Raw genomic sequence first — 26,215 nt, 5'->3', positions numbered from 1 at the left:
AACCTCTCAAGCTTCCCTCAGACTTACCTGCCCTGACATTCCGGTGATGTGTCTAAAGTGAGGAAATGTCCTGTGTTCTTCTTGACTGCTGCTATGCTAAACACTCGTAAAGCATATCATCAGTTATTACATCTCATCCTCTATACACAATATTAAAGATCGAGTCTGACCATTGGTTAGGAAATTTGATTTGTATTCTGGGAGGACGGTGATTCAAATGTTCGTCTATCCACAGATTCTGGCTTTCCGTGATTTCCTTAAACCAATAAAAGCAAATACTGCAATTGTGGCTTTGTAAATAACGTGGAAAATTTTCTTACCTCTATTCGAGCTTGTGCTCCATCTCTGATAGCGTCGTTGCCGACAATGCGTTAAATCCTGATCTTCGTTCGGTCTTTATGCTCTAGTCTCCGTCTGTTTTTCTTTTAGAAAGCTATTAAAGACTTTGTCCCTGTCATTTATTTCTCTTACCTTCACCGTTCCTCCAACGTTTGATTTCGTACCAATTTGATTTTAAGAATTTTTAAGGAAAAAAAACTAATTTAGTCACAAATGATGAACGAGAAATAGTTAAACAATAATTGGATGGTCTTAAATGGAACTGAAAATGATACAGGTGAAATTTGCAAAAAATAAATAGTATGTTTATTAACAGATCTCATCGAATTTGTGTCAGACAAATTCATTGCAGAAAATTGACTTGCTTAATGCTGATTCAACAGTAAGAGAGAGGTACAGCGTTATCTCAATGTGCCACAAAAGTATACAGCAGAATGAGGCGTAAAGTGCACCACGCCGTCATGAAAGAAGAGTTTTAAAATTAGTTCCCATATCTCCCGCAGCGCTGAACATCGCGGGCTTGTGGCCGGATGATAACGTAGCAAAACAGCAATTAGGGAGTAACGCCTTCATCTTATTTTAATTACGAGGAATCCCATGGCATAAAAGCGGTTCAGGACCCCTGGATAATCGCATTATCTTTCTTCCCTCGTTTTATGTTTCTTTGTGATGAAGGGCGGGTGCTGCCTTTTGTGGCGCACCCGGCGAAAGATAGCGAAACTGGTGAAAGCAGGCTTTGTGATGCGTTTAAGACCTTTGATACTAGTTTTTAGGGAGATAAGACGGCTGAAAATTTAACATGAGTGTCATATTGTTTAATGCAGAGTACGAGATAGGGAAATACACAGTGCATTTATTAGAAGAAACAGTTAAAGAAATTCTTTGGTTGGCCTTCAACACGTATCACAAATTTAGCTTATCTGCTTTCTTCCAGCCAAGTTAAATCGCATACTGGCTAAACGTCTGTTATTTTCCACTCCAGTGTCAGAGGTGGAAATAAATAAATTGTGAGATGCTTAAAACCACACTGAAGATGATATTACACTGTTTGTACTCTCTTTAGTTCCTGTAGCTAATCAGGAAGCTTCACCCAACTACTATAAATATAAATATATAATAAATAATAATAAATATCATGTGTCGATGATTTGTACAGGTCGCTGCTATGTGTTTCTTCCAAATATGTAAAATAATTATCAGTCTATAGCGGTGGCAGTTTCTGCTATGTGTCGTTGCCCTGACGGACTATTCTATAACTATCAGAGCGGGAAACCTCCGCTGTCGGAAAAATAACTTCCACCAAACTGCCCCAATAAAAATTCGATTCTCCCGTCACCCGGGGCACACAATGCACAGGCACCCACAGTTCTTCCCCCGCTTAAAAATTTTCTTCAGTCTTCTCGTCGGCAGTCTGTTTAGCTCTCAGTCACGTTTCGGAGCTGTGCTGACGACGCGTCTTCGACTTCGACACTGGATGACCGTTCTCCCAGAGCTGTTTGTATCAGGACATGTCGAGCCGCTTCTGCACTGCACCTGAAACAATTAAAAACGAATTCTCATTGCACTGCGTCTTGTGCAAAGTATCTGACTATCGTGGAAAAATTTCTCTATTTTACATCAAGAGGTGCTTTACGTAATTTTAGCATTGTTTATTTAATTGATGCTGTCGTCTGTCGGTTTGTCACATTGGATGGATGAATGCTCTAATAAAGGGGCCATAAACGTAATGACTTCACATATTACAAACATTACAGACTGTGGGAAAGATACCAGTAAACGAAGTAAAATGGTTGTGGAGTTCTAGCTTACCACATGATTTATTTTTTAGTCTGGAAAAAGAAGTTATCACTTAAAACCAACGACATTTCCTAACAGATAATGGAATAAAGAACTGAAGTTGGCGAGCCAAAAGTTAATACATACCGAGGGCGTATTATTGAGGAACATAGAGGGAGAATATCGAAGCGCACAACGCAAACAAACACACACACACACACACACACACACACACACACACACACACACACACACACCAAGGCTTATTTTTATTACGAAATTCGAAAGTCCCAGAAAACGCAAAAAATGATGATGGAACAAGTGAATATCACGAAAAGACTATAATGGTACATGACTGACTGCATGCTCAACATACCGTGTATAGGAATAAAAAAGCGGTATCAACTAAAAGTAAGTACACTCAATTTACATACATAGCCAGCCCCTCCCACTTACCACGTTAAAAAGTCATTCATATTTGATATATCCCCAAACACTTTTTCGAAAACTACTAAACCTTACAAACAATATTTAAAGAATAAAGCAACAAATTGGAGTTCACACAGAATGTACTATGATGATATTACTATAACCTACCAGTAGCAAAGCAAAAGAAAGCAATAGTTTCATTTTCGGACTAACATTTTAGTAAACGCACTTAACATAATACTGAAACATCCTGATAAGTTACACATGACAAACTGGATATGTACTGCAAATGCCAGACAGACACATAAACATCAGAATTTGATAAAAAGCCATATATTTTTTTCTGTTAATAATTTTATAGATGTAACTACCATAATTTCAAACTGTATGCATTATCAAGCATAAATTCTTTACATGTTATTTGGCAGATAATAAATGAATTCACTGACAATGGTTAAACTTCTTCGAAACATATTTGGGTGCTAAACAAGAAGAGTTTGTGTTTGCTCAAGGCAAATAATTATGCAGAGTATAATGGGCATAGGTCCATGTATTTAGATCGGTGACTGAGAACAGTGTGTTGAACAGCATCAGTATTTATGTCATTTGCACAGTAATAATTACAGCTATTACCAAGTCGCGTGTTTTTAGGTTAGGTGACATCTCCAGGTACGAGTGGCAAGAGAAAGCCATTAATACATATTTTCCCCGGGCAGCCGGTCAAGTATTGCAGTGGAGATGCGTCGATGTAAAACGGTTAGCCTGTACCGTCGGGTGTAGTCCACTTGGAGTTGCAGTTACGACCATGCAGAAAACATCCAGTCATAAGGTTTGTGACGTATTTGTGGGAAGAGACGCAGAAAAAAAATTCCGTGTGTGTACATATTAAGGTACCACATACGAGAATATCTGCACTTATACTCGTTACATCTCATATACACTCCTGGAAATGGAAAGAAGAACACATTGACACCGGTGTGTCAGACCCACCATGCTTGCTCCGGACACTGCGAGAGGGCTGTACAAGCAATGATCACACGCACGGCACAGCGGACACACCAGGAACCGCGGTGTTGGCCGTCGAATGGCGCTAGCTGCGCAGCATTTGTGCACCGCTGCCGTCAGTGTCAGCCAGTTTGCCGTGGCATACGGAGCTCCATCGCAGTCTTTAACACTGGTAGCATGCCGCGACAGCGTGGACGTGAACCGTATCTGCAGTTGACGGACTTTGAGCGAGGGCGTATAGTGGGCATGCGGGAGGCCGGGTGGACGTACCGCCGAATTGCTCAACACGTGGGGCGTGAGGTCTCCACAGTACATCGATGTTGTCGCCAGTGGTCGGCGGAAGGTGCACGTGCCCGTCGACCTGGGACCGGACCGCAGCGACGCACAGATGCACGCCAAGACCGTAGGATCCTACGCAGTGCCGTAGGGGACCGCACCGCCACTTCCCAGCAAATTAGGGACACTGTTGCTCCTGGGGTATCGGCGAGGACCATTCGCAACCGTCTCCATGAAGCTGGGCTGCGGTCCCGCACACCGTTAGGCCGTCTTCCGCTCATGCCCCAACATCGTGCAGCCCCCCTCCAGTGGTGTCGCGACAGGCGTGAATGGAGGGACGAATGGAGACGTGTCGTCTTCAGCGATGAGAGTCGCTTCTGTCTTGGTGCCAATGATGGTCGTATGCGTGTTTGGCGCCGTGCAGGTGAGCGCCACAATCAGGACTGCATACGACCGAGGCACACAGGGCCAACACCCGGCATCATGGTGTGGGGAGCGATCTCCTACACTGGCCGTACACCACTGGTGATCGTCGAGGGGACACTGAATAGTGCACGGTACATCCAAACCGTCATCGAACCCATCGTTCTACCATCCCTAGGCCGGCAACGGAACTTGCTGTTCCAACAGGACAATGCACGTCCGCATGTATCCCGTGCCACCCAACGTGCTCTAGAAGGTGTAAGTCAACTACCCTGGCCAGCAAGATCTCCGGATCTGTCCCCCATTGAGCATGTTTGGGACTGGATGAAGCGTCGTCTCACGCGGTCTGCACGTCCAGCACGAACGCTGGTCCAACTGAGGCGCCAGGTGGAAATGGCATGGCAAGCCGTTCCACAGGACTACATCCAGCATCTCTACGATCGTCTCCATGGGAGAATAGCAGCCTGTATTGCTGCGAAAGGTGGATATACACTGTACTAGTGCCGACATTGTGCATGCTCTGTTGCCTGTGTCTATGTGCCTGTGGTTCTGTCAGTGTGATCATGTGATGTATCTGACCCCAGGAATGTGTCAATAAAGTTTCCCCTTCCTGGGACAATGAATTCACGGTGTTCTTATTTCAATTTCCAGGAGTGTATTTTGAAATTCCTTTAGTGGGATGCATCCAGCTGTTAATGCTAATGTGAAGGACTTAGACACCTGCTGAAAGGGCACTCAAGACTTTGGTCTTGAGTGTTGATCACTGTAAGCCAATTCGGTAGGCATCTAAGCAACTTAATGTGTCCCAAGAAACATTGCGTCATGTAGTACACGAATATCTGAACGTGTTGGAGCAAATCTGTATACATTCAGATACAGAACTTGCAACCCAACATCATCTTTCAACAAGATGGAGCTTCGCCATATTGGTTCGCAGGTTCCTGGATAAGAAATTTGCTAATGTCTGGAAAGATTGTGGAGTACCCGTTGCCTGGCCAGATGACTGGTCCGATCCAGCTAAGTGACAGCCACGCACAGAACAAACACTTCTGCTGTCTCACATGAAAGCAACGGGTCACTTAATGACAATGCACTGTCCACACAATGCATAGTAACGCAATCCACGGCCAGTGTCCCATTTGTCTCAAAGTTACGGGTAGCTAACACCTAGTTAAGTTCATGAGACTACCATTAATAGAATATGCATATTGTTTCGTGGTCTTCAGTCCGCAGACTGATTTGATCCACCTCTCCACCCTTACTCTATCCTGCGCAAGGCTCTTCATCTCCGAATAGCTACTGCAACCTGCATCCGCTTGAACCTGCTTACTGTATTTTTCTCTTGGCCTCCCTCTGTAATTTTTCCTCTTCCCCTCTCCCCAACACACACACACTTCTTTCCAGTACTAAGCTGATGATTCCTTCATGTCTCAGAATGTGTCCTATCAACCAGCTCCTTCTTTTATTCAATTTCTTTTCTCCCAAAATCGATTCTAAACCTCCTCGTTAGTTATCTTACTTACCCATCTAATCATCTGCATCGAGTGAGGTGGCACAGTGGTTGGTACACTGGACCCGCATTCGGGAGGACGACGGTTCAAACCCGCGTCCGGCCATCTTCATTTAGGTTTTCCGTGATTTTCCTAAACCGTTTCAGGCAAATGCCGGGAAGGTTCCCTCGAAAGGGCACGGCCGACTTTCTTCCCCATCCTTCCATAATCATATGGGACCGATGACCTCGCTGCTTTGTTCCTTCCCGCAAATCAACCAACCAACCAACCATCAGCACGCTTCTGTAGCACCTTCCCTTGTCAGTCTACGTTTTATATCATGTTTTGTTCAGGCAGTCACCAGTTACTACTATTTGTGTCTCCTTTCCTACTCTAATTCACTTAACATCGTCTGATTTTAATCGACTACATTCCATTATCCTTGTGTAGCTTTTGTTGATGTTCATCGTATATCCTCATTTCCAAGACACTATCCATTACGTTCAATTGCTCAGGCAAAGGCTGGGAAGGTTCCCTCGAAAGGGCACGGCCGACTTTCTTCCCCATCCTTCCATAATCAGATGGGACCGATGACCTCGCTGCTTTGTTCCTTCCCCCAAATCAACCAACATCGTCTGATTTTAATCGACTACATTCCATTATCCTTGTTTAGCTTTTGTTGATGTTCATCGTATATCCTCATTTCCAAGACACTATCCATTACGTTCAACTGCTCTTCCAAGGTCCTTTGCTGTCTGTGACTGAATTACAATGTCATCGAAAAACCTCAATGTTCTTTTTTTTTCTCCCTGAACTTTAATTCGTTCTGCTCATTTTACTTTGTTTTCCTTCGCTGCTTGCTCAGTATACTGGGGTATGCTACAATCCTGTCTCCCATCTCAACCACTGGTTCCCTTTCATCCCCCTTGACTCCAATAGCTGCCATCTGGTTCCTGCACAAGCTGTATACTTCTATAACTCCCAGGATTTTACGCCTAGTACCTCCAGAATTTCAAAGATTGCATTCCAGTAAAATTCACGTATTATTGTATTATTTTTTAATCTTATTCTGTGGTGGTATATTTTAGTCATTTTTCTTTAAACAGAGTAAGATAAGAAAATTTTGCTTAATTTGAACTCCGAATCACAGTGAAACTTGTATGCATATACCAATCACTGCCTAAGTAGGTGAACAACAAGTTACAGAGAAAGAAACCTAAGAGTTAATAAGATTGAACCCAGCACTGCTTCACTTAGCTGCCGAGCTGTACCACCATTGTAGGTTAGTGTATTAATTAAATCCAATGCGGGAAAATGAAATTGGAATAAGACCAGTTATGGCGCATTTTTAAATGCGTTGTTACAGCTGGTGCATCTTTTTACTTTTACTGAATGCAGCTAATTATTTAAGCAGTGTGTCCTATTGCAACTTGCTGCGCTTAGACGCCTTATTTGCATTAACAGATGAAATTAATACAAATAATTTCCGCAATCTGGACAGCACAGTAAACACACCACCGAATATAACAAAATTCATAATACATTAACGCATCGCGATATTTCTAAATGAGGTCGTACGACCGTGATACAGACTATCGGGTAATAATGACGATAATCTCTCCCTCCTTTTAAATTCGAGGTCCTGCGCCTCTGATAATGATGGTGTGATGCTACGCTCTCCATGGGTGGTGAACCATTATCAACACTTCCGAATTAGGTTAATTAGAGACTAACAAGCTTTTGAGGCTAGCAACGATGTTACTGTATGAATTAACTTTGACTGCAGTTTGATTCGTGGTTTAACTTGTTTTGCGAGTCAGAATGAGAGCTACTAAGTATATAGTGAAGATGCCCCGTTACAGAGGTATCGCCCGTAATTTTGCTGGTCGTAAATGCAGTTATCCCAGAAGAGTACTTTTCAGCAAGATGGTGCTTTCCGTTATAATGGACCCCTTAGTGCGAAGTCTCAACAACGGGTCTTCACGCTCGAGTACTCCAAACAGGCGCCAAAAAACCGGTTCAGACCGCCTGGCGGACTAACGCAACATAGCAAGAGCTCTGCCTCACTGAGATCTGAGTTTACGAGTCGTCAGGCATCTGACTGGTTTGATACGACCCGTCACGAATTCCTCTCCTGCTCCAACCTTTGCATCTCGGAATAGCACTTGCAACCTATATCCTCAATTATTTGCTGGATATATTCCAATCTTTGTCTCCTTTTACAGTTTTTCCCCCTCTATAGCTCCCTCTAGTACCATGGAAGTTATTCCCTGATGTCTTAATATATGTCCTATTATTCTCTTCCTTCTTCTTGTCAGTGTTTTCCGCATATTTCTTTCCTCTCCGATTCTGCGTAGAACCTCCTCATTCCTTACCTTATCAATCCACCTAATTTTCAACATTCGTCTGTAGCACCACATCTCAAATGCTTAGATTCTCTTCTGTTCCGGTTTTCCCACAGAACATGTTTCACTACCATACAATGCTGTGCTTAAAACGTACATTCTCAGAACGTTCTTCCTCAAATTAAGGTCTACGTTTGGTACTAATCGACTTCTCTTGGCAGTGAATGCCCTTTTCGGCACTGCTAGTTTGCTTTTTATGTCCTCCTTGTTATGTCCGTCATGTGCTATTTTGCTGCCTAGGTAGCAGAATTCCTTAACTTATTCTACTTTGTGACCACCAATCCAGATATTAAGTTTATCGCTGTTCCTAATTCTCCTACTTCTCATTACATCCGTCTTTCTCCGATTTACTCTGAGTCTATATTCTGTACTCAGTAGACTGTTCAAGCCATTCACCAGATTCTGTAATTCTTTTTCACTTTCACTGAGGACTGCAATGCCATCAGCGAATCTTATCATTGATATTCTTTCAATTTGAATTTTAGTTGAATTCCTGAATCTTTCTTTTGTTTCCGTCATTGCCTTTCAAATCTATAGATTGATCAAAAAAAATGGCTCTGAGCACTATGGCACTCAACTGCTGAGGTCATTAGTCCCCTAGAACTTAGAACTAGTTAAACCTAACTAACCTAAGGACATCACACACATCCATGCCCGAGGCAGGATTCGAACCTGCGACCGTAGCGGTCTCGCGGTTCCAGACTGCAGCGCCAGAACCGTGCGGCCACTTCGGCCGGCTATAGATTGATCAGGAGGGGTGAAAGACTACACCCCTGTCTTACACTCTTTTTAATCCGACCACTTCGTTCTTGGTCCTCTACTCTTATAGTTCACTCCTGGGACTCATTTATTTTTTTATTTTACTCGTCTTTCGCTATAGCTAAACCCGACTTTTCTCATCATTTCGAACATCTTACACCATTTGGTATTGTCAAACGCTTTTTCAAGGTTCACTGAAGAACTGAAGAAAAATTGAGACACGCTCATTGGATTTGCAATGAGCGTGTCTCGATTTTTCTTCAGTTTTACTTCCATTATCAACCGCAACGTCAGAACCGCTTCTCTGGTGCCTATACCTTTCCTAAACCCAAACTGATGGTCATCTAAAAGATCTTGAGCTTTTTCCTCACTCTTGAGTACATTATTCTTGTCAGCAACTTTGATATATTAGCTCTTAAGCTGATATTGCGAGTTCTCGCACTTGTCGGCTGTAGCAGTCTACGGAATTGTGTAGATGATGTTTTTCGGAAAGCCTGATGGTATATCGTCAGTCTCATACATTCTACATACCAACGCGCATAGCAGTTTTGTTGCCACTTCCACCCATCCTATTAGAAATTGAGATGGAATGTTAGCTATCCCTTCTGCCTTATTTGATATTAAGTCTTCCAATGCAGTTCCCACTACAGTCTTGCTTTTGATTTCACCGAAGGTTGTTCTGACTTTTCTGTATGCTGAGTCTGTCCTTTCGATAATTATTTCTTTTTCGATTTCTTCACGTTTTTCATGGAGCTATTTCTCCTTAGCTTTCCTGCACTTCTTATTTATTTTTTTTCCTAAGTTACTTGTATTTCTGTATTTCTAAATTTCCCTGAACATCTTTTTACTTTCTTCATTCGTCGATCAACTGAAGTATTTCATCTGTTATCTAAGGTTTCTTCACAGTTGTCTTCCTTGAACCTATAGTTTTCTTTCTAGCTTCTGTGATTGCCCTTTTTAGAGATGTCCTCTTCAACTGAACCATCTACTGAGCTATTCATTACCGCAGTATCTACAGTTTTCGAGAACTTTAAGTTTATCTCTTCATTCGTTAGAATTTCTTTTCGCTTTGATTCATCATAATTAGTCTCTAAAACTTCAGCGCGATATGGAGACACATTAAGTGAGAACTACAGACATCAAAAGATCAATGATTATTTCCGGTTTGCCAGTTAAGTCGTGAATGATACTGTAGCTCGCTAGTTTCGACAAACAGACTTTTCTAAACTACTATGGCAACTCGTAAATACTGTCACATTCTGACCATCAACATCTCCATGACATCGCTAACGTAATCTGACACATTCTACTGCCACGTAGTATCATTATATTGTATCTGCCTCGCTCGCGCAGGCCGCTGTGGCTGCGCGGTTCTAGGCGCTTCAGTCCGGAACCGCGTTGCTGCTGCGGTCGCCCCTGCCTCGGGCATGGATGTGTGTGATGTCCTTCCGTTAGTTGAGTTTAAGTAGTTCTAAGTCTAGGGGACTGATGACCTCAACTGTTAAGTCCCATACTGCTCAGAGCCATTAGAATCATTTTGAAGAGCAATGTGCCAACCTCAAGACCCTCCATACCGCATCCAATGACGCCGATGGCAGAGAATGACATGGCGTTCGGCCGGTACCAATGAGACCGCCAGGGCCTGTGGACGGAGTCTGCGTTACGTCGACACTTATTTAATTAGAGCTGTACCAATCACTCCGTTCTTAATCTATTGTGAAGCCTGGTCTACTCCACTGCCTTTGGGAAGACAAGGACTGATCACACCTGTAGCAAGAAATGAATTCGATGCTTTAGGCATGTTCAGGGGAGTGAGTAAGGTAATTGGTGCTCGTTTACGAACCACACAGCTAGGAATGCGGTTTCACATTTTCAAAAGTATTACAGTAAACGTAAACGTGAATACCACTTAGAAGTTAGGCTTGAGGCCTGTTGCGACTGGCTGACTGTTACCTGCTAGACAGTGCGATGAGTGATCTATCATCGCATGATATGCGATCAGCATGTCGCTTATCCCTTCAGTTGCTTCTGCCAGTAGTTGCATTTTCAATATAGAGACCTCAAAGTATACTTCTCCCAAAGCAGATCGGCGCTACTCTCAACTCGATAAAATCGACTTTGAAGTTTTCTGACCACGTTTAATACGCTAAAATAAGGTAAATATTGATTAGCAACCAGTGTGGCACTGTGGTGAAGTGCTCGCTAGCTGTGTGAGGGACTTGGTTTCGAATCCTAGCGAAATCGAATTTTTAAACAAATGTGCACGATCTATGAGCATTTACGAGAATCACAAATTACAAAGAGATAGAAAAAAATTAATTTGTAACTTTTTTAACTATACAATCTCGGCTAACAATATTTTGTGCAGGATCGGTATTTAGGAATGTTCGTTCGTAATGAAGACTGGAATTTTGCGTGGAATATATAATTAGAAATAAGAAGATGTGTGTTTTTCACAAAAATGTCTATTAGATGTGTTAATTAGAATATATTTGAAGAATTTTGTACTTAAATGACGTAGGTATTCGAACTGAACGGAAAAAAACGGAAGAAATAACGACCGAAACAAGACTCGATGTAGCGATTACCAGTCTCCTACGCCTCATGAGTTCTACACTCCACGAAAATGTTCATAGAACATGCACATTTATTTAAAAATTTGATTACCCCTGGCATCAGATCCAGGATCTGCGCGTCAAGCGAGCGCTCTACCACAGAGCCACGCTGGTTATCGAAAACTTTTACCTTATTGTAGGATCTTAAACTTGGTTGGAAAGACTTCTAGGCGACTTTCTCGAGAATCTTTGAGATTTGTATCGAACTGCTTTGGCACAGGTACACATGACTTCTCAACTTTACGAGCCATAAACATAAAAAAATTAGAAAAATCTGATATCGGTGTGGCCCCTTCTGATTGGGCCTCGTTCCTGACTTCCCAGCTTCAGAAAAAAAAACTTCGGCGATGTCCCGGAAATCAAACCTAGCTCCTTCTGCATCGGCGCCCACCATTAACATACGGACGAAATTAGAATTATATTAATACCGTCAGCTGCTGACGGGAGTTGATATATATCAACGGGGACAGGTGAAAATGTGTGCCCCGACCGAGACTCGAACCCGGGACCTTCTGCTTACATGGCAGATGCTCTATCCATCCTTGTTTTTTTTTAATCCCATTTTGTTCGTTTTCGTTCGTTGCATTTTCTCGAGGTGGACGTCGCAAGACACCCGTTTCAGTTCGTCGTTGATCCATTAACACAGTTTTTTTATTACAGAGGGCAGCGAACCCTCTGACCGAAAACGCTTGAGTTACCGTGCCCGCGTCCATCTGAGCCACCGAGGGCAAAGAGTGTAGTACGACTGCAGGGACTGTCCCGAGGACGCCTCCCGTGACACTCACATTCTCACTTTGTATGTCTACACACTACATTCGTAGTTTCTCACCCCAACACACTCATTACCCCTGGAAGACATTCTTACCAAGTCCCGTAAGAGTTCGGGGAATACATGTGCATCCGCATATGGCCGGTATTGCCAGAACGATATAGTTATATGGATATGGTGTATGTTCTTTTGGACATGTCTGAAAGAACAGACACCATATCCATATAACTATATTAACATACGGAGGCGACGTAGGTATTACTGTAATGTAGCGACCTGACAGACAGGGGGTGCTGCCGCCAGGAAAGAAAGGGAGGCTCTTGGTGATTTTGGTAACATATCCTTAGGCCTACATCTCTGCAGAGAAGGAAAAGGCTACAGCAGAATGGGAGTGGGGGCGTGTGGCAGTGCACCGCATGCGGACTATTGTGTCGCACCGCGGCGCGTGGTTGAAGCGGTCGGCGCCAAGGGACCACTCGGCCGCCAGGCCCGCATTCCACGCGCAAAGCAATATTCGCATTCCCGGAGGAGGCAGCGCCATCTCTGCGGTCGCTCAGCTCTGCTGCGGCGGCGGGCGAAAAACACCGCCTCGCTTGCGGGGACGTTAATGTGAACCACAGTCTCCTTTCTAGCTTTCTGCGGACACCCGTTGTGGGAACGTATGAGCGTGTTCCAGTTTCTGGATGTGTATGTGTGTATGTGTGCGTGTGTGTGTGTGTGTGTGTTTGAGAAAGAGAGAGAGAGAGTTTGAGAGAGAGGGGGCGGGAGTGAAAGAGGGAGGGAGAAAGAGATAGCGCGAAAGAGTTAGGAGAGAAGCTAGGAGGAGAAGTGGAAAAGCGAGTGAGCTGGAAAGAGAAAATGTTCGAATATGTGTGAAATGTAAGGGGACCTAACTGCTAAGGTCATCAGTCCTTAAGCTTACACACTACTTAACCTAAATTATCCTAAGGGCAAACACACACACCCATGCCTGAGGGAGGACTCGAACCTCCGCCGGGACCAGTCGCACAGTCCATGACTGCAGCTGGAAAAAGAGGGGGGAGGAATAGACGGGAAGGTAGGCAGAGAGGGAGGGTAGGGGGGAGAGGCAAGAAGGAGAATAGAGAAAAATGGAAGAGAGAGAGAGGATGGCACAAGGAGTGAGGGAGGAGGGGGGACAGACAGAATGAGAATGTAGAGTGATGAAATTTGATGGATAGAGATAGAGAGGAAGCGAAAGAGGGGAAAGGGAAGAGGAAAGAGACAGAAGGTGGATTAACAGAAGAGTTAGAGAAGGTACAATGAAGAGTAGCACGTTTCGTCACATGGTTGATTAGAACGCGCGAAAGCAGTACGGAGATCCTCAGCAAGCTCCAGTGACATTCGTTACAAGAGGGGCAATGTGTTTCACGAAGGAGTTTGCAGTTGAAATTCTGAGACTGTACGTTCAAAGAAGAGCTGGGCAACTTATTACCTCATTCATGGTAGCATCATCCGATTGTCAGATTCTTTATGCCACACAGTGTTCCTCTCCAGACTTCTTTATATTCCGAAGCTCCGATCCCTCTGCTATCCAAGGAACACCAGTGCCATCCTGAATAAGATCCCAGCAGGCGGATCGGAACCTCGAACCATCCAGGGTCACCAGTAGCATCCTGAAGACGATTCCAGAAGAGGGATCAAAACGTCGAGCTTTCGGTAAGTTTGAAGAGGAGTATGACGTGGTCTACTGACTCTAAAGATTTCATCATATTAAAACCAGTCACGAATTCCTGTAGAATTATATTACTTTCTCCATCACATGTCTAACGAAATGTCCACGACGGAAATAATCAGTGAAATTAGACCTCATACGAAAGTTTATCGACAGTCTTTCTTACCATATGCGAATGGAAAGAGGGAAATCACAGTGATGCACCCACCTTAAAGGGGCTTGAATGTACACTATATGATCAAAGGTATCTCTACACCTATTACTCGACGTTACTATGGAATGAGTCCACCATGCACCTTTAATAAAACTTGAACTCTCTGGCAACTACTTCAAAGATGTACCGTGAATGTTTGTGGAGGAATGGCAGCTCATTCCTTCCCAAGAGCCGAAACGAGAGAAGGTAGTGATGTCGAATAGCGGGATCTGGAGCGAAGTCGATGTTTTACCTAATCCCAAAGATGTACCCTTGCGTTCAGGTCTCACAGAAGCCACATTATGAAAGGATGCATTGTCGTGGTGACATGGTGACAGAAACATCCGTTGTCTCCGATCTGTTCCTCTACTGTAATCTGTACACAGTGCTGTAAAATGTCTTCCTATGCTTCCACGTTAAGGGAAGGTTTACTATCTTTTGGTTCAAAAAATCGATTTTTTTTTTAAATTGCACTTTTGGATCCATACAAGTGTTTGGAATCCCCCCTGAAACGGTTTTTCCGAATTCTGAGCCGAAATGTTTGTTTTTCGCGATTGAACAAAATAATGCACTTGTCTGAAATCGGCCTTTTCCACACACCAGTTTTTTTCTTTCGGAGAAGAAGTTCTTGTACCGGTGCTTTTGAGGAAACACACAAAATTCAAATGAAAGTTTGAATGCGTGTGTTTGGAATTTAGCCCACTTGCATTTGCATTATGGTGCGAAGACTGTGGAGATTGCGACTTTCCTGGCAGTCAGCAGCTTCAACGAAGGGTATTCACCAATTCTGAAGACCATGACAATGACAGACGTCACCCTGTGACTCTATTCGACGCAGTTCGCCAAGCATTCGGACGCCCACCAGATACAAGCGGCCGAAAACCGCTTGTCACCGGCCGTACGAGCGGCTCTGGAGCAGCGCAGGATGGCCCAGATCTAGCAGAACGCCATCTATGAGGAAGAGGAAGGACTAGTTTATGGATCCGAAATATCAGATTGAACGTACGTTGCTTAATATTGCATTTATATATAGTCAAAACTTCTTTTTTCTGTCGCGCGGTATGGTAATTTCAAATATACTGAACCGATTGGCGTGATTCTTTGTTTCCGACGAAGCTAACTAAATTGACTAGAAGTTGTACCACTTTTATTCCGATCCATCAACTATAAATATTTTTACTTGGCCAACGAAGTCGAAAAATCGATGAAAAAACCCTATTTTTTTAAAATGGCTAACTGGCCTGCTGGTAGCACTTTGGAAAACATGAGTGATTATTTCCGTTGATTTCAGGCGGTTTTTCTACTGTCAGCCTGCGCAATGTTCTTCAGCCCCTGTCCGACAGTGCATGAGGTCTGAGGTTTGCCTGATCTTGGTTTAGCTATGGTTGTTCCTTCATGTTCTCACTTCAAAATGCAATACTTCCCACCTCCTAACGTACTGACGGTTCCGACTCTCCTGACATGCAATAATCACTTCGTCAGTAGATAGGGGTAAAGCATTCTTTTTATCAGACAGTGTACATCTCTGAGAAAATATTTCCAGATAAAGGCATGAAGACCTAGTGCACATTTGAGTATCTGTTTTGCGTATGAGAGAGACCTTGACGACGTGTTCACTGTGCCTGTGTTGCGATCCACTTTGTGTACTAACTAATACACTACTGGCCATTAAAATTGCTGCACCAAGAAGAAATGCAGATGATAAACGGATATTCGTTGGACAAATATATTATACTAGAACTGACATGTGATTACATTTTCACGCAATTTGGGTGCATAGATCCTGAGAAATCAGTACCCAGAACAACCACCTCCGGCCGTAATAACGGCCTTGATACGCCTGGGCATTGAGTCAAACAGAGCTTGGAAGGCGTGTACAGGTACAGCTTTCCATGCAGCTTCAATACGATACCACAGTTCATTAAGAGTAGTGACTGGCGTATTGTGACGAGCCAGTTGCGCGGCCACTATAGTCCAGATGTTTCCAATTGATGAAAGATCTGGAGAATGTGCTGGCCAGTGTAGCAGTCGAACATTTTCTGTATCCAGAAGGGCCCGTACAGGACCTGCAACAAACGGTGGTGCATTATCCTGCTGAAACGTAGGATTTCGCAGGGATCGAATTAAGGGTAGAGCAACGGGTCGTAACACATCTGAAATGTAACGTCCACTGTTCAAAATGCCGTCAATGCGAACAAGAGGTGACCGAGGCGTGTAAACAATGGCACCCTATACCATCACGCAGGGTGATACGCCAGTATGGCGATGACGAATACACGCTCCCAATGTGCGTTCACCGCGATGTCGCCAAACACGGATGCGACCATCATGATGCTGGAAACAGAACCTGGATTCATCCGAAACAACAACGTTTTGCCATTCGTGCACCCAGGTTCGTCGTTGAGTATAACATCACAGGCGGCCCTGTCTGTGATGCAGCGTCAAGGGTAACCGCAGCCATGGTCTCCGAGTTGATAGTCCATGCTGCTGCAAACGTCGTCGAACTGTTCGTGCAGATGGTTGTTGTCTTGAAAACGTCCCCATCTGTTGACCCAGGGATCGAGACGTGGCTGCACGATCCGTTACAGCCATGCGGAAAGATGCCTGTCATCTCGACTGCTAGTGATACGAGGCCGTTGAGATCCAGCACGGCGTTCCGTATTACCCTCCTGAACCCACCGATTCCATATTCTGCTAACAGTCATTGGATCTCTACCAACGCGAGCAGCAGTGTCGCGATACGATAAACCGCAATCGCGATAGTCTACAATTCGTCCTTTATCAAAGTCGGAAACGTGATGGTACACACTTCCCCTCCTTACACAGGCATCACAACAAACGTTTCATCAGGCAACGCCGGTCAAGTGCTGTTTGTGTATGAGAAATCGGTTGGAAACTTTCGTCATGTGAGCACTTTGCAGGTGTCGCCAGCGGCGCCAACCTTGTATGAATGCTCTGATAAGCTAATCATTTGCATATCACAGCATCTTCTTCCTGTCGGATAAATTTCGCGTCTGTAGCACGTCATCTTCGTGGTGTAGCAATTTTAATGGCCAGTAGTGTATTATTACCTTTAGAAACCTGATAATACTACCATATATTTTTCAAACGTGTGTTAGTTTAATGGTTCCGCATACTACGACCAAATCTCCCCGGGCAACCTTAGCTGCAATATAGCCCCCGTCTGCAGAACATTTCCTAGTCTGCCTTTGACTCCCAACCCCCGAGATGATATTCGGATGGGTTCTTTGTTCCCTCGCTCCCCTCTGCATATGACATAGGGCTTCGTTTGACATAAAATGTCTCATAGCTCCCAGTCCCGGGCTGAGAAGGGCCGGATATCTGTGGCAAAGTGACTTACGGATTCGACATTTCTCCGTTACATCGCCGCGCCCGGCTGTAAATCATTCGCTGGAAACGCGAAGAGGCGCCGCGGTGGAGCAATCTCGCCACGTAATGGAGGAGCGCCATTTGTTTTTTATGAGGCGACGCGGGAGCTGTGCGGGTCGGACCGAGACGAACCACCGCTGTTTGCATGCCGGCAGCAGCACACAAGCGGGGCCGTACACACGACAGGTGCCGTGTGTCACGGCGCGACCGCCTATCAAAGCAGCATCCGTCCCGGATTTGAGCCTCTGCCTTTGTTGCAAGTATTCCTTTTTGTACCGCGTTCCAGGATCACGCACTGCTCTGTGCTGGATATTTGCAAGGCCTAGTTATAAAAGGAAAGTAAATTCATGCCATCCGCCATACTCTCGCAGAATTTCCTTTTTTGTTATCCCCCCCCCCCCCCCCCCGCCCCTATATCTGAAAGCCGCACCCGAGTCCTTTGTTCTCCGCACATAAGCAGTGCAGCTAGTCACCATTTGTTTTATTTAAGTGCACGCTTCGTATGTGTCTGGAGGCATATTATTCATTTATTAGATGAGTACTCGGTATTTCATATGTATGTATTTACTCCAATCTTCTATTTGTCCCTCTCGTCCTTCCCCCTTTCTCCGTCTATTTCGTCCTCCTCCTCCTCCTCCTCTGTCCATTTCATCCTCCCCCTCTGTCTGTCCATCTCCAACTCTTTCTGCACCCATCTCCCCTTTCCCCTCTCTCTGTTCGTCTTCTCCTCTTCTCTTTCTCCACCCATTCCCTCCTCCACTCTCTCTGCCCACCTCGTCCTCTCCCTGTCTACATCTTCCTCTTTCCCCCTTTCTGTCCATCTCCTACTTCCCCGTTCTCTCTCAACCACTGCGTTATCAAAAAATGGTTCAAATGGCTCTGAGCACTATGGGACTTAACTTCTGAGGTCATCAGTCCCCTAGAACTTAGAACTACTTAAACCTAACTAACCTAAGGACATCACACACATCCATACCCGAGGCAGGATTCGAACCTGCGACCGTAGCGGTCGCGCGGCTCCAGACTGTAGCGCCTAGAACCGCTCGGCCACTCATGCCGGCATTGCGTTATCATCCCCACCCAAACAGGAAGTTCAGGATTCTCACCCCCATAGTATTAATTTACAGATAACAAGTAACATATTTGCCAAGATTGGCTGAAACCGATGCAAGAGTTTTAAAGGAGCTATTTATCCGCACCCTTGCCCTAGTTTTCACATGTCGGATATACTGTATTTCACCCATATTTAACGCATTTGCACTCATTTTTCACGGGTATCTCAAGCGAATTTCGCCCTGCAGTACCGTTTCCACGTAGCTCAACATTTACGAGGTCGTTTAGTGATATGTGTGATTATTGTCTGCAAAATTTGTTGCAAATAGTAAAGAAGTAATAAATGAAAACTTCATGCCTGATGAACAGTTTTATTGCACGAATAGCAAAAATGTAGTTAGCAATAAACTTGTTTCCTTCCATCATTCTGTGAGGTATCGAAAAGGTTTGAAAAGATTTGTGAAGTTTCTGGCAAGCCACTAAGTGCTCTCACTGTCAAATACCGGATAAATATAGTGTGGCTATTTGTAGGTTGTGAGGTACCCTTCTTTTTAACATAGCCCGCACCAATTTGAGAAGAAGTGGTTTTTTCCAGACAGTAAGCGATCTGTGTACCAAGCTCAGTGGTTTAGGGAGTGTGGAACATGCATGCAAACATTTTGATAATAAGCATGAATTTTTCGTATAGCTTTATTACAAATCACTTAGTTGAACATAAACTGAGAATAACATCCCTAATGAAACACTTAACAACTAGTCTAATTCAGGAAGTTTGCAAATTGCCCCGTATAGGCTCTTACTGAGAATTTCTGCACGATTTACTAGATTATCTGCCTTTCTGAGCCGCAGTCGCAATTCGGAAGTGAGTTTAGTTTCCATTTATGCAATGAGTCCGCACATTTGCCATGGTTGCTTACAATTCTGTTTAGAATTACCCAGGATTTTCCTGGGAGGTGGAAGCCGGTCGGTTTTTCAGAGGTATATCGCAATTTCTTGAGATGCGCAGTTCCTGTTCCTTCTCAGGCTTTCCTCCAGTACTGCAAAATATGAAAGTTCTTTTCTAAGCTTATAGCTTCCACAAATGATACATTTCTGGAGCTGAGTCCTTTCATATTTATGTAGTCGCAGAAGGAATGAAAAGAACGTTCTTGATTGTTTTAAATTTTTCTAGATTCTCTAAGAAGAGCTTGTTGTCTCACAGTTGTGGAGTGTGTGTGTGTGTGAGTGTGTGGGTGTGTGTGTGTGTGTGTGTGTGTGTGTGTGTTTGTGTGTGTGTGTGTGTGTGTGTGTGTGTGAGAGAGAGAGAGAGAGAGAGAGAGAGAGAGAGAGAGAAAACAAACTAGGTGCCGTTTTCATCGAGAGAATATGACAGTTGTCACGCTACATCCGCAAAGAACCACAGACATAACGACAAAGAAACAAATCGAGAAAAAGAAGACAAAAATGGTTAGTGTCACTGTCTTTTGGTGAAGCAGCATCATCGTCAAGACTCATCTACTGGAAATAACGGTTGAAGGGATTGGTGACACGCTGGTCACTGTCCCACTATCATAGATCGCTCCTCGTATTGTCTTGTAGGCAGACGGCAGCCAGTCGGAGCGTGCCCACGTCGTAATACGTGACTGATGTTTACGTTGACGTACGTGTATGTCTATTTTCTTGGTGTACGGGCTGTTAAGCCAGAATTGGCAGCAGTATTCTGCTACTGAATAAACCAGAGCTAAAGCTGTTGAGCTAAAGTTGCTGAAGAAACTCATTTTGTGCCTCATAGCTTTATTATGATCTTATTCCTTGTACGAAATTTTCCAGCTGTCTTTCTCAGGTGTTCCTTACAGCTTAACGTTCCGTCTAAAGTAACTCCTAGAAAGTTAGGAGTTTTAGTGTGAGTTTAGGTGACGCTGTTGAAAATAATTCTTAGTACCACGTTTGGAAGGCTGTATTGTTCAGGTGAAAGCATGAAACCTCCGTTCAAAAAATGGTTCAAATGGCTCTGAGCACTATGCGACTTAACTTCTGAGGTCATCAGTCGCCTAGAACTTAGAACTAATTAAACCTAACTAACCTAAGGACATCACACACATCCATGCCCGAGGCAGGATTCGAACCTGCGACCGTAGCGCTCGCTCGGCTCCAGACTGTAGCGCCTAGAACCGCACGGCCACTCCGGCCGGCAAACCTCCGTCTCAGTTGAACTGGGCTGGAGCCTACATTTACGGAAATCGTTGCCAACTGCAAACAAATCATTTGTTGGAACATCTTCTGATTTCCTAATTTGCTCGTTTTGTGTTTCTAGTGCCCAAATGTCGGCGTATTCACTAAAGTTTAGAGATGTTGTTGCAGGCGTTTCAGCAGTACACGTGCAAAAGAACAGAGGAGCTAAGACAGAGCCTTGATAAAGGGCACTATTCAATTTCATTTAGTTGCTCTATGTTTTCCCAATAATCACTTGGAATGTTCTGTTGCTAGGCATATTTTCTAGCAGTCTTACAATCACACGACAAGGAACAATACGAAGGAATTTACATATTAATCCTCGTCATATGTTGCTTGTTCTTCTTCTTCTCCTTTTTCTTCTGCCTTTGTCCCACCCCCTGGGCGGATAATGTGCACCCCAAATGACTGCGTGTAGTATTATTCATGTGCAGCTGAAAAAATGGTTCAAATAGCTCTGATCACTATGGGACTTAACTCCTGAGGTCATCAGTCCCCTAGAACTTAGAAATACTTAAACCTAACTAACCTAAGGACATCACACACATCCATGCCCGAGGCAGGATTGAAACATGCGACCGTAGCGGTCTCGCGGTTCCGGTATGAAGCGCCTAGAACCGCTCGTCCACAGCGGCCGGCTGTGCAACTGAGTGAACGGTTTCTAATGTTCAAGAGGCTTGGATACCAGTCCAGTATCCACCTACTGGGATGTGGGAAACCACCTAAAAACCACATCCAGGCTGGCCATCATACCGACCCTCGACGTTAACCCACTGAGTATATTCGATCCAGGGCCGGCGCATCTCCCCATCCTGGGGTCGGCGCTCTGACACGCATGGCTATCCGAGCAGATGCGGTGTCATGTGGTGCTGTTATCATATTATTTCAGTTGCTTTCGAAAGCCACCGTAATAAAAGTAGTTACAGAAAGATCAAAAAATACTCTTAAAATATTGCATTACAGACATTAGGAGTCCCATGGAATCAAATACGTCGACAGAACGATTGTCACTGTTCAATGAACGATTACTAAGAACTGTAACAACTGATTATTATCAGTTAGGCGAGACTTAACTGTTAATGGGGAAATAAAAATTCAACCGTTACCAAATGCAAGTGGTTGCAGTCGTTTTTAAAAGCCTCAACTAGCCATACTGCGTAAAAGGTACTGTTTCTGAGAGTTAAAACTATTGTAAGATACATTGCTTACATGCCTGTACATGACGCTGCTAACACCTATATTATTATTATTTTCAGATTTCACACTGTAGCGCATTTACCTTATACTTAATAAATAAGATTTACATAAATTAACTCCAATATGAGGGCTTATATAAATGAGTCGCTGCATAATTGGCGTCCATCCTGCAGCGAAGTAAACCATTACTATACATATATAAAACACATTTTTTTCTGGAAGCAGGTTCGTTATATACAGGGTTCCAATACACCATACTATTCCCACTCTTTTGGCTACAAAACATTATATTTCAATATAATCTTCCTTCAATTCGCCGTCCTTACGTCAACTTACTGGGAGATCCGGGCTGTAGGGTGGGTGATGAATAACAGTCCAGTGAAGTTTTTTTAACTCGTCTAGGGTGCGCAGACTTGTGCGTTGTCACGGAGAAGGAGGGGTTCATTTGCATTTTTGTGGGGATGAACACGCTGAAGTCGTTTCTTCCATTTCCTGAGTGTAACACTTCAGAGTTGATCGTTGCAGCACGCGTGAGGGAGTACATGTTGGTGAGGGAGGACATCAAACAGAATAACCCCTCCCAGAAGACCGCCGCCATGCCTTAACCAGAGGATGGTATGGCTTTTAACTTTTCCCTAGGAGGAGAGACGTTGCAGCGCCACTCCATGGATTTCTGTTCCGGTTCGAATTAATGAAACCAGCCGAGGTAGCGCAGTGGTTAGCACACTGGACTTGCATTCGACGGCTCAAACCCGCGTCCGGCCATCCAGACTTCCGTCATTTCCCTAAATCCCTCCAGGCAAATGCCGAGATGGTTCCTTTAGAAGGGCGCGGCCGATTTCCTTCCTCATCCTTGACACAGTCCGAGCTTGTACTCCGTCTGTAATGACCTCAATGTCAACAGCATGTTGAACCCAGTTTTCTTCTGTCCTTATCGCCTGTGATAATGTTCGGCAAAAATTGTCACGCTCTGCCCCGTAACGCGCAAGCAATTCCGTGCAGTTGGTCCTTCGTTGCTTTCTATGGCCTCCTGCCCGGCAGCGAGAAAGACGTACGAGTGTGTCAGCACTACTAGCAGAGACATCTAGTAGTGCAGCGAGGTGTTTGCTTGTGATCCGTGGCTCACCTCGAATGAGGGAGTCTGCACGTTCCAGAATTGCAGGAGTCACAGCTGCGTGCAGCCGGAAAGCACGCAGACGATTGGACAGATTTGTGTGATCTTGTTGCGATGATGACAGACGCCTCACCCAATGAATCGCCACGCTTTGGTTCACTCCCAGGTATGTAGGTCGGTGTAAAAAAAATATTTCCGTATTCGGAGGAGGATGATGGTGATTGAAATTTCGTGAGAGATTCCGCTGCAACGAAAAACGGCTTTATTTTAATAATGACCACCACAATACCTGTGTAATTTCAGTGACACTCTCTCCCCTATTTCGCGATAATATAAAACGTGCTGCCCTTCTTTGAACTTTTTTCGACGTACTCCGTCAATCCTACCTGGTAAGGATCACACACCGCGCAGCAGTATTCTGAAAGAGGATGGACAAGCATAGTGTAGGCAGTCTCTTTAGTAGGTCTGTTCATTTTCTAACTGTCCTGCCAATAAAACGCAATCTTTGGTTAGGCTTCCCTACAACATTTTGTATGTGTTCTTTTCAATTTAAGTTGCTCGTAATTGTAATTCCTAGGTATTTAGTTGAATTTGCGGCCTTTAGATTTGACTAATTTATCTTGTAATCGAAGTTTAACGCATTGCTTTATCTCACATTTTTCGTAACTTGGGTTCAATTGCCAATTTTTGCACCGTGCAGATATCTTTTCTAAATCGTTTTGTAATTTGGTTTTATCTTCTGATGACTTTACTAGCGTTAAACGACAGGATCATCTACAAACAACCTAAGACGGCTGCTCAGTTTCTTGCTCAAATCGTTCATATAGATAAGAAACAGCAAAGGGCTTATAATGCTGCCTTTGGGAACGCTAGGAGTCTTTTCTGTTTTGCTCGATGACTTTCCGTCAGTTACTACGAACTATGACCTCTTTGACAGGAAATCACGAATTCAGTCACAGAACTGAGACGATATTCCATAAGCAAGCAATTCCACTACAAGCCGTTTTTGTGGTTCAGTGTTATAAGCCTTCTGGAAAGCTAGAAATGCGGAATCAATTTGAAGTCCCTTGTCAATAGCACTCAACACTTCGTGCGAGTAAAGAGCTAATTGTGTTTCCCAAGAACGATGTTTTCTAAATCCGTGTTGACTGTGTGTCAATAGACCGTTCTCTTCCAGGTAATTAATGATGTTCGAATCAATATATGTTCCAAAATCCTACTGCATGTCGACGTAAATGATATGGGCCTGTAATTTAGTGGCTTAGTACTACTACCTTTCGTGAATATTGGTGTGACACGTGCAACATTCCAGTCTTGGGGTACAGATCTTTCGTCGAGCGAACGGTTGTATATGATAGTTAAGTATGGAACTATTATATCAGCATACTCTGAAAGGAACGTAACTGGTATATAGTCTGGACCGTAAGACTTCATTTTGTTAAGTGATTTAAAATGCTTCATTACTCAGAGGATATCTATTTCTACGTTACTCATGTTCGCAGCTGTTCTTGACTCGAATTCTGGAACCTTTACTTTGTCTTCTTTGGTGAAGGAATTTCGCAAGGCTATGTTTAGTAACTCTGCTTTGGCAGCCCTGTCGTCGATAGTATTTCCATTGCTATCGCGCAGAGATGGCATTGATTGTTTCTTGCCGCTAACATACTTCGCATATGACCAGAATGTCTTTGGGTTTTCTGCCAGGTTTCAGAGCAAAGTTTCGTTGTGAAAACTATTGTAAGCGTCTCGCAATGAAGTCAGCGCTAAATTTGGAGCTTCTGTAAAACATCGCCAATCTTGGGGATTCTGCGTGTGTTTAAATATGGCATGTTCTGTTTCTACAACAGCGTTCTGACCAGTTTTGGGCACCAAGGAGGATCAGCTCAGTCTTTTGTTAATTTATTTGGTGTGAATTTCTCAATTGCTGCTAATGCTATTTCTTTGAAACTATAGGGTCTGAAGTGGGAATATTCCACAATGTCCCACAGCAAATTCTCCACTTTGTAAAGAGAAACTGGCCAAGAAAGAAAAGTGTTCCATTACGTATTGAACACCTCTCTTATATTCCCTGCAGGGGTTATCTAACTGAATACTGCATGACCAATGAACGTCGTAATGTTCAAGTTTACAATGTGTTTTAGGACGCTACAACAGACAGACATCTTAAAGAGATAAAGGTGTAGTTCTGGTGCGCCTCTGCATCCACGTAACAACAAGAACAAGATGTAAGTGCTCTAATTAGAAGAACACCCGCCACTGGCGCGACATCCCTAACAGCCGCACACGGCGGCTTCCCTCGCTGCGACGGCAGCGCCAGGGAAGGCGTGGGCACAGCGGGTGATGCGACGCATCCTGACGTCTTAATGGCCGCCCACCGCTCCAATTACCGCCCCGTGGGCCAGCTTCTCATTCCGAGCATCCGATCTTCTGCAGCCGTGTGATACCAACACGCCAACCCTCCTTCCCTTCGCTCTCCAGTCTGTCAACCACGACTTGGTATACTGGTACACGCTTCTCGTACAGCTCCTGCCTTATTCGAGACATCCAAAGGAAAAAATGTCACACTGTTTAATTAACTTTTTATCTATCAAGATACTGCAGCCATATTGTTATGAAGGGGCGGACTTGTCTGATAATGTGACAGAAGATGAAACAGTGTTAATGAAATCCTAATCAGAAAAGAGCGTTGGAAGATTTAAGATAGAATAAGGCAGAAGAGATAGACAACATTCCGCCGGAATTTATAAAATCATTGAGGGAACTGGGAACAGAACGATTATTCACGATAGTGTGACGGGAATCTTTAAACTGTCGTGTGACTAGGGCCTCCCATCGGGTAGACCGTTCGCCGGGTGCAAGTCTTTCGATTTGACGCCACTTCGGCGAATTGCGCGTCGATGGGGATGAAATGAGGATGATTACGACAACACAACATCCAGTCCCTGAGCGGGGAAAGTCTCCGACCCAGCCGGAAATCGAACCCGGGCCCTTAGGATTGACACTCTGTCGCGCTGACCACTCAGCTATCGGGTGCGGACGGGGACTCTATCAGACTGGCGGTACACCATCAGACTTTCGGAA

General features: G+C 44.2%; 1 protein-coding gene across 1 annotated transcript in view; it reads right to left on the bottom strand.

The window, feature by feature from the left end:
* Nucleotides 1-703: 703 nt before the first annotated feature.
* LOC126482073 (uncharacterized) overlaps nt 704-26,215 on the bottom strand; it is a 193,726-nt gene continuing 168,214 nt past the window's right edge. Inside the window, exon 6 of the mRNA XM_050106048.1 lies at nt 704-1,872. Coding sequence (XP_049962005.1) covers nt 1,755-1,872 — 118 coding nt within the window. The 3' untranslated portion in view covers nt 704-1,754. The remainder of the gene's footprint in view (nt 1,873-26,215) is intronic.

The sequence above is a fragment of the Schistocerca serialis genome, chromosome 5 (assembly GCF_023864345.2).
Source record: "Schistocerca serialis cubense isolate TAMUIC-IGC-003099 chromosome 5, iqSchSeri2.2, whole genome shotgun sequence".
Lineage (NCBI taxonomy): Eukaryota > Metazoa > Arthropoda > Insecta > Orthoptera > Acrididae > Schistocerca > Schistocerca serialis.
The sequence above is the reverse complement of the archived record's forward strand: the minus strand, read 5'-3'. Positions and strand labels throughout refer to the sequence as shown.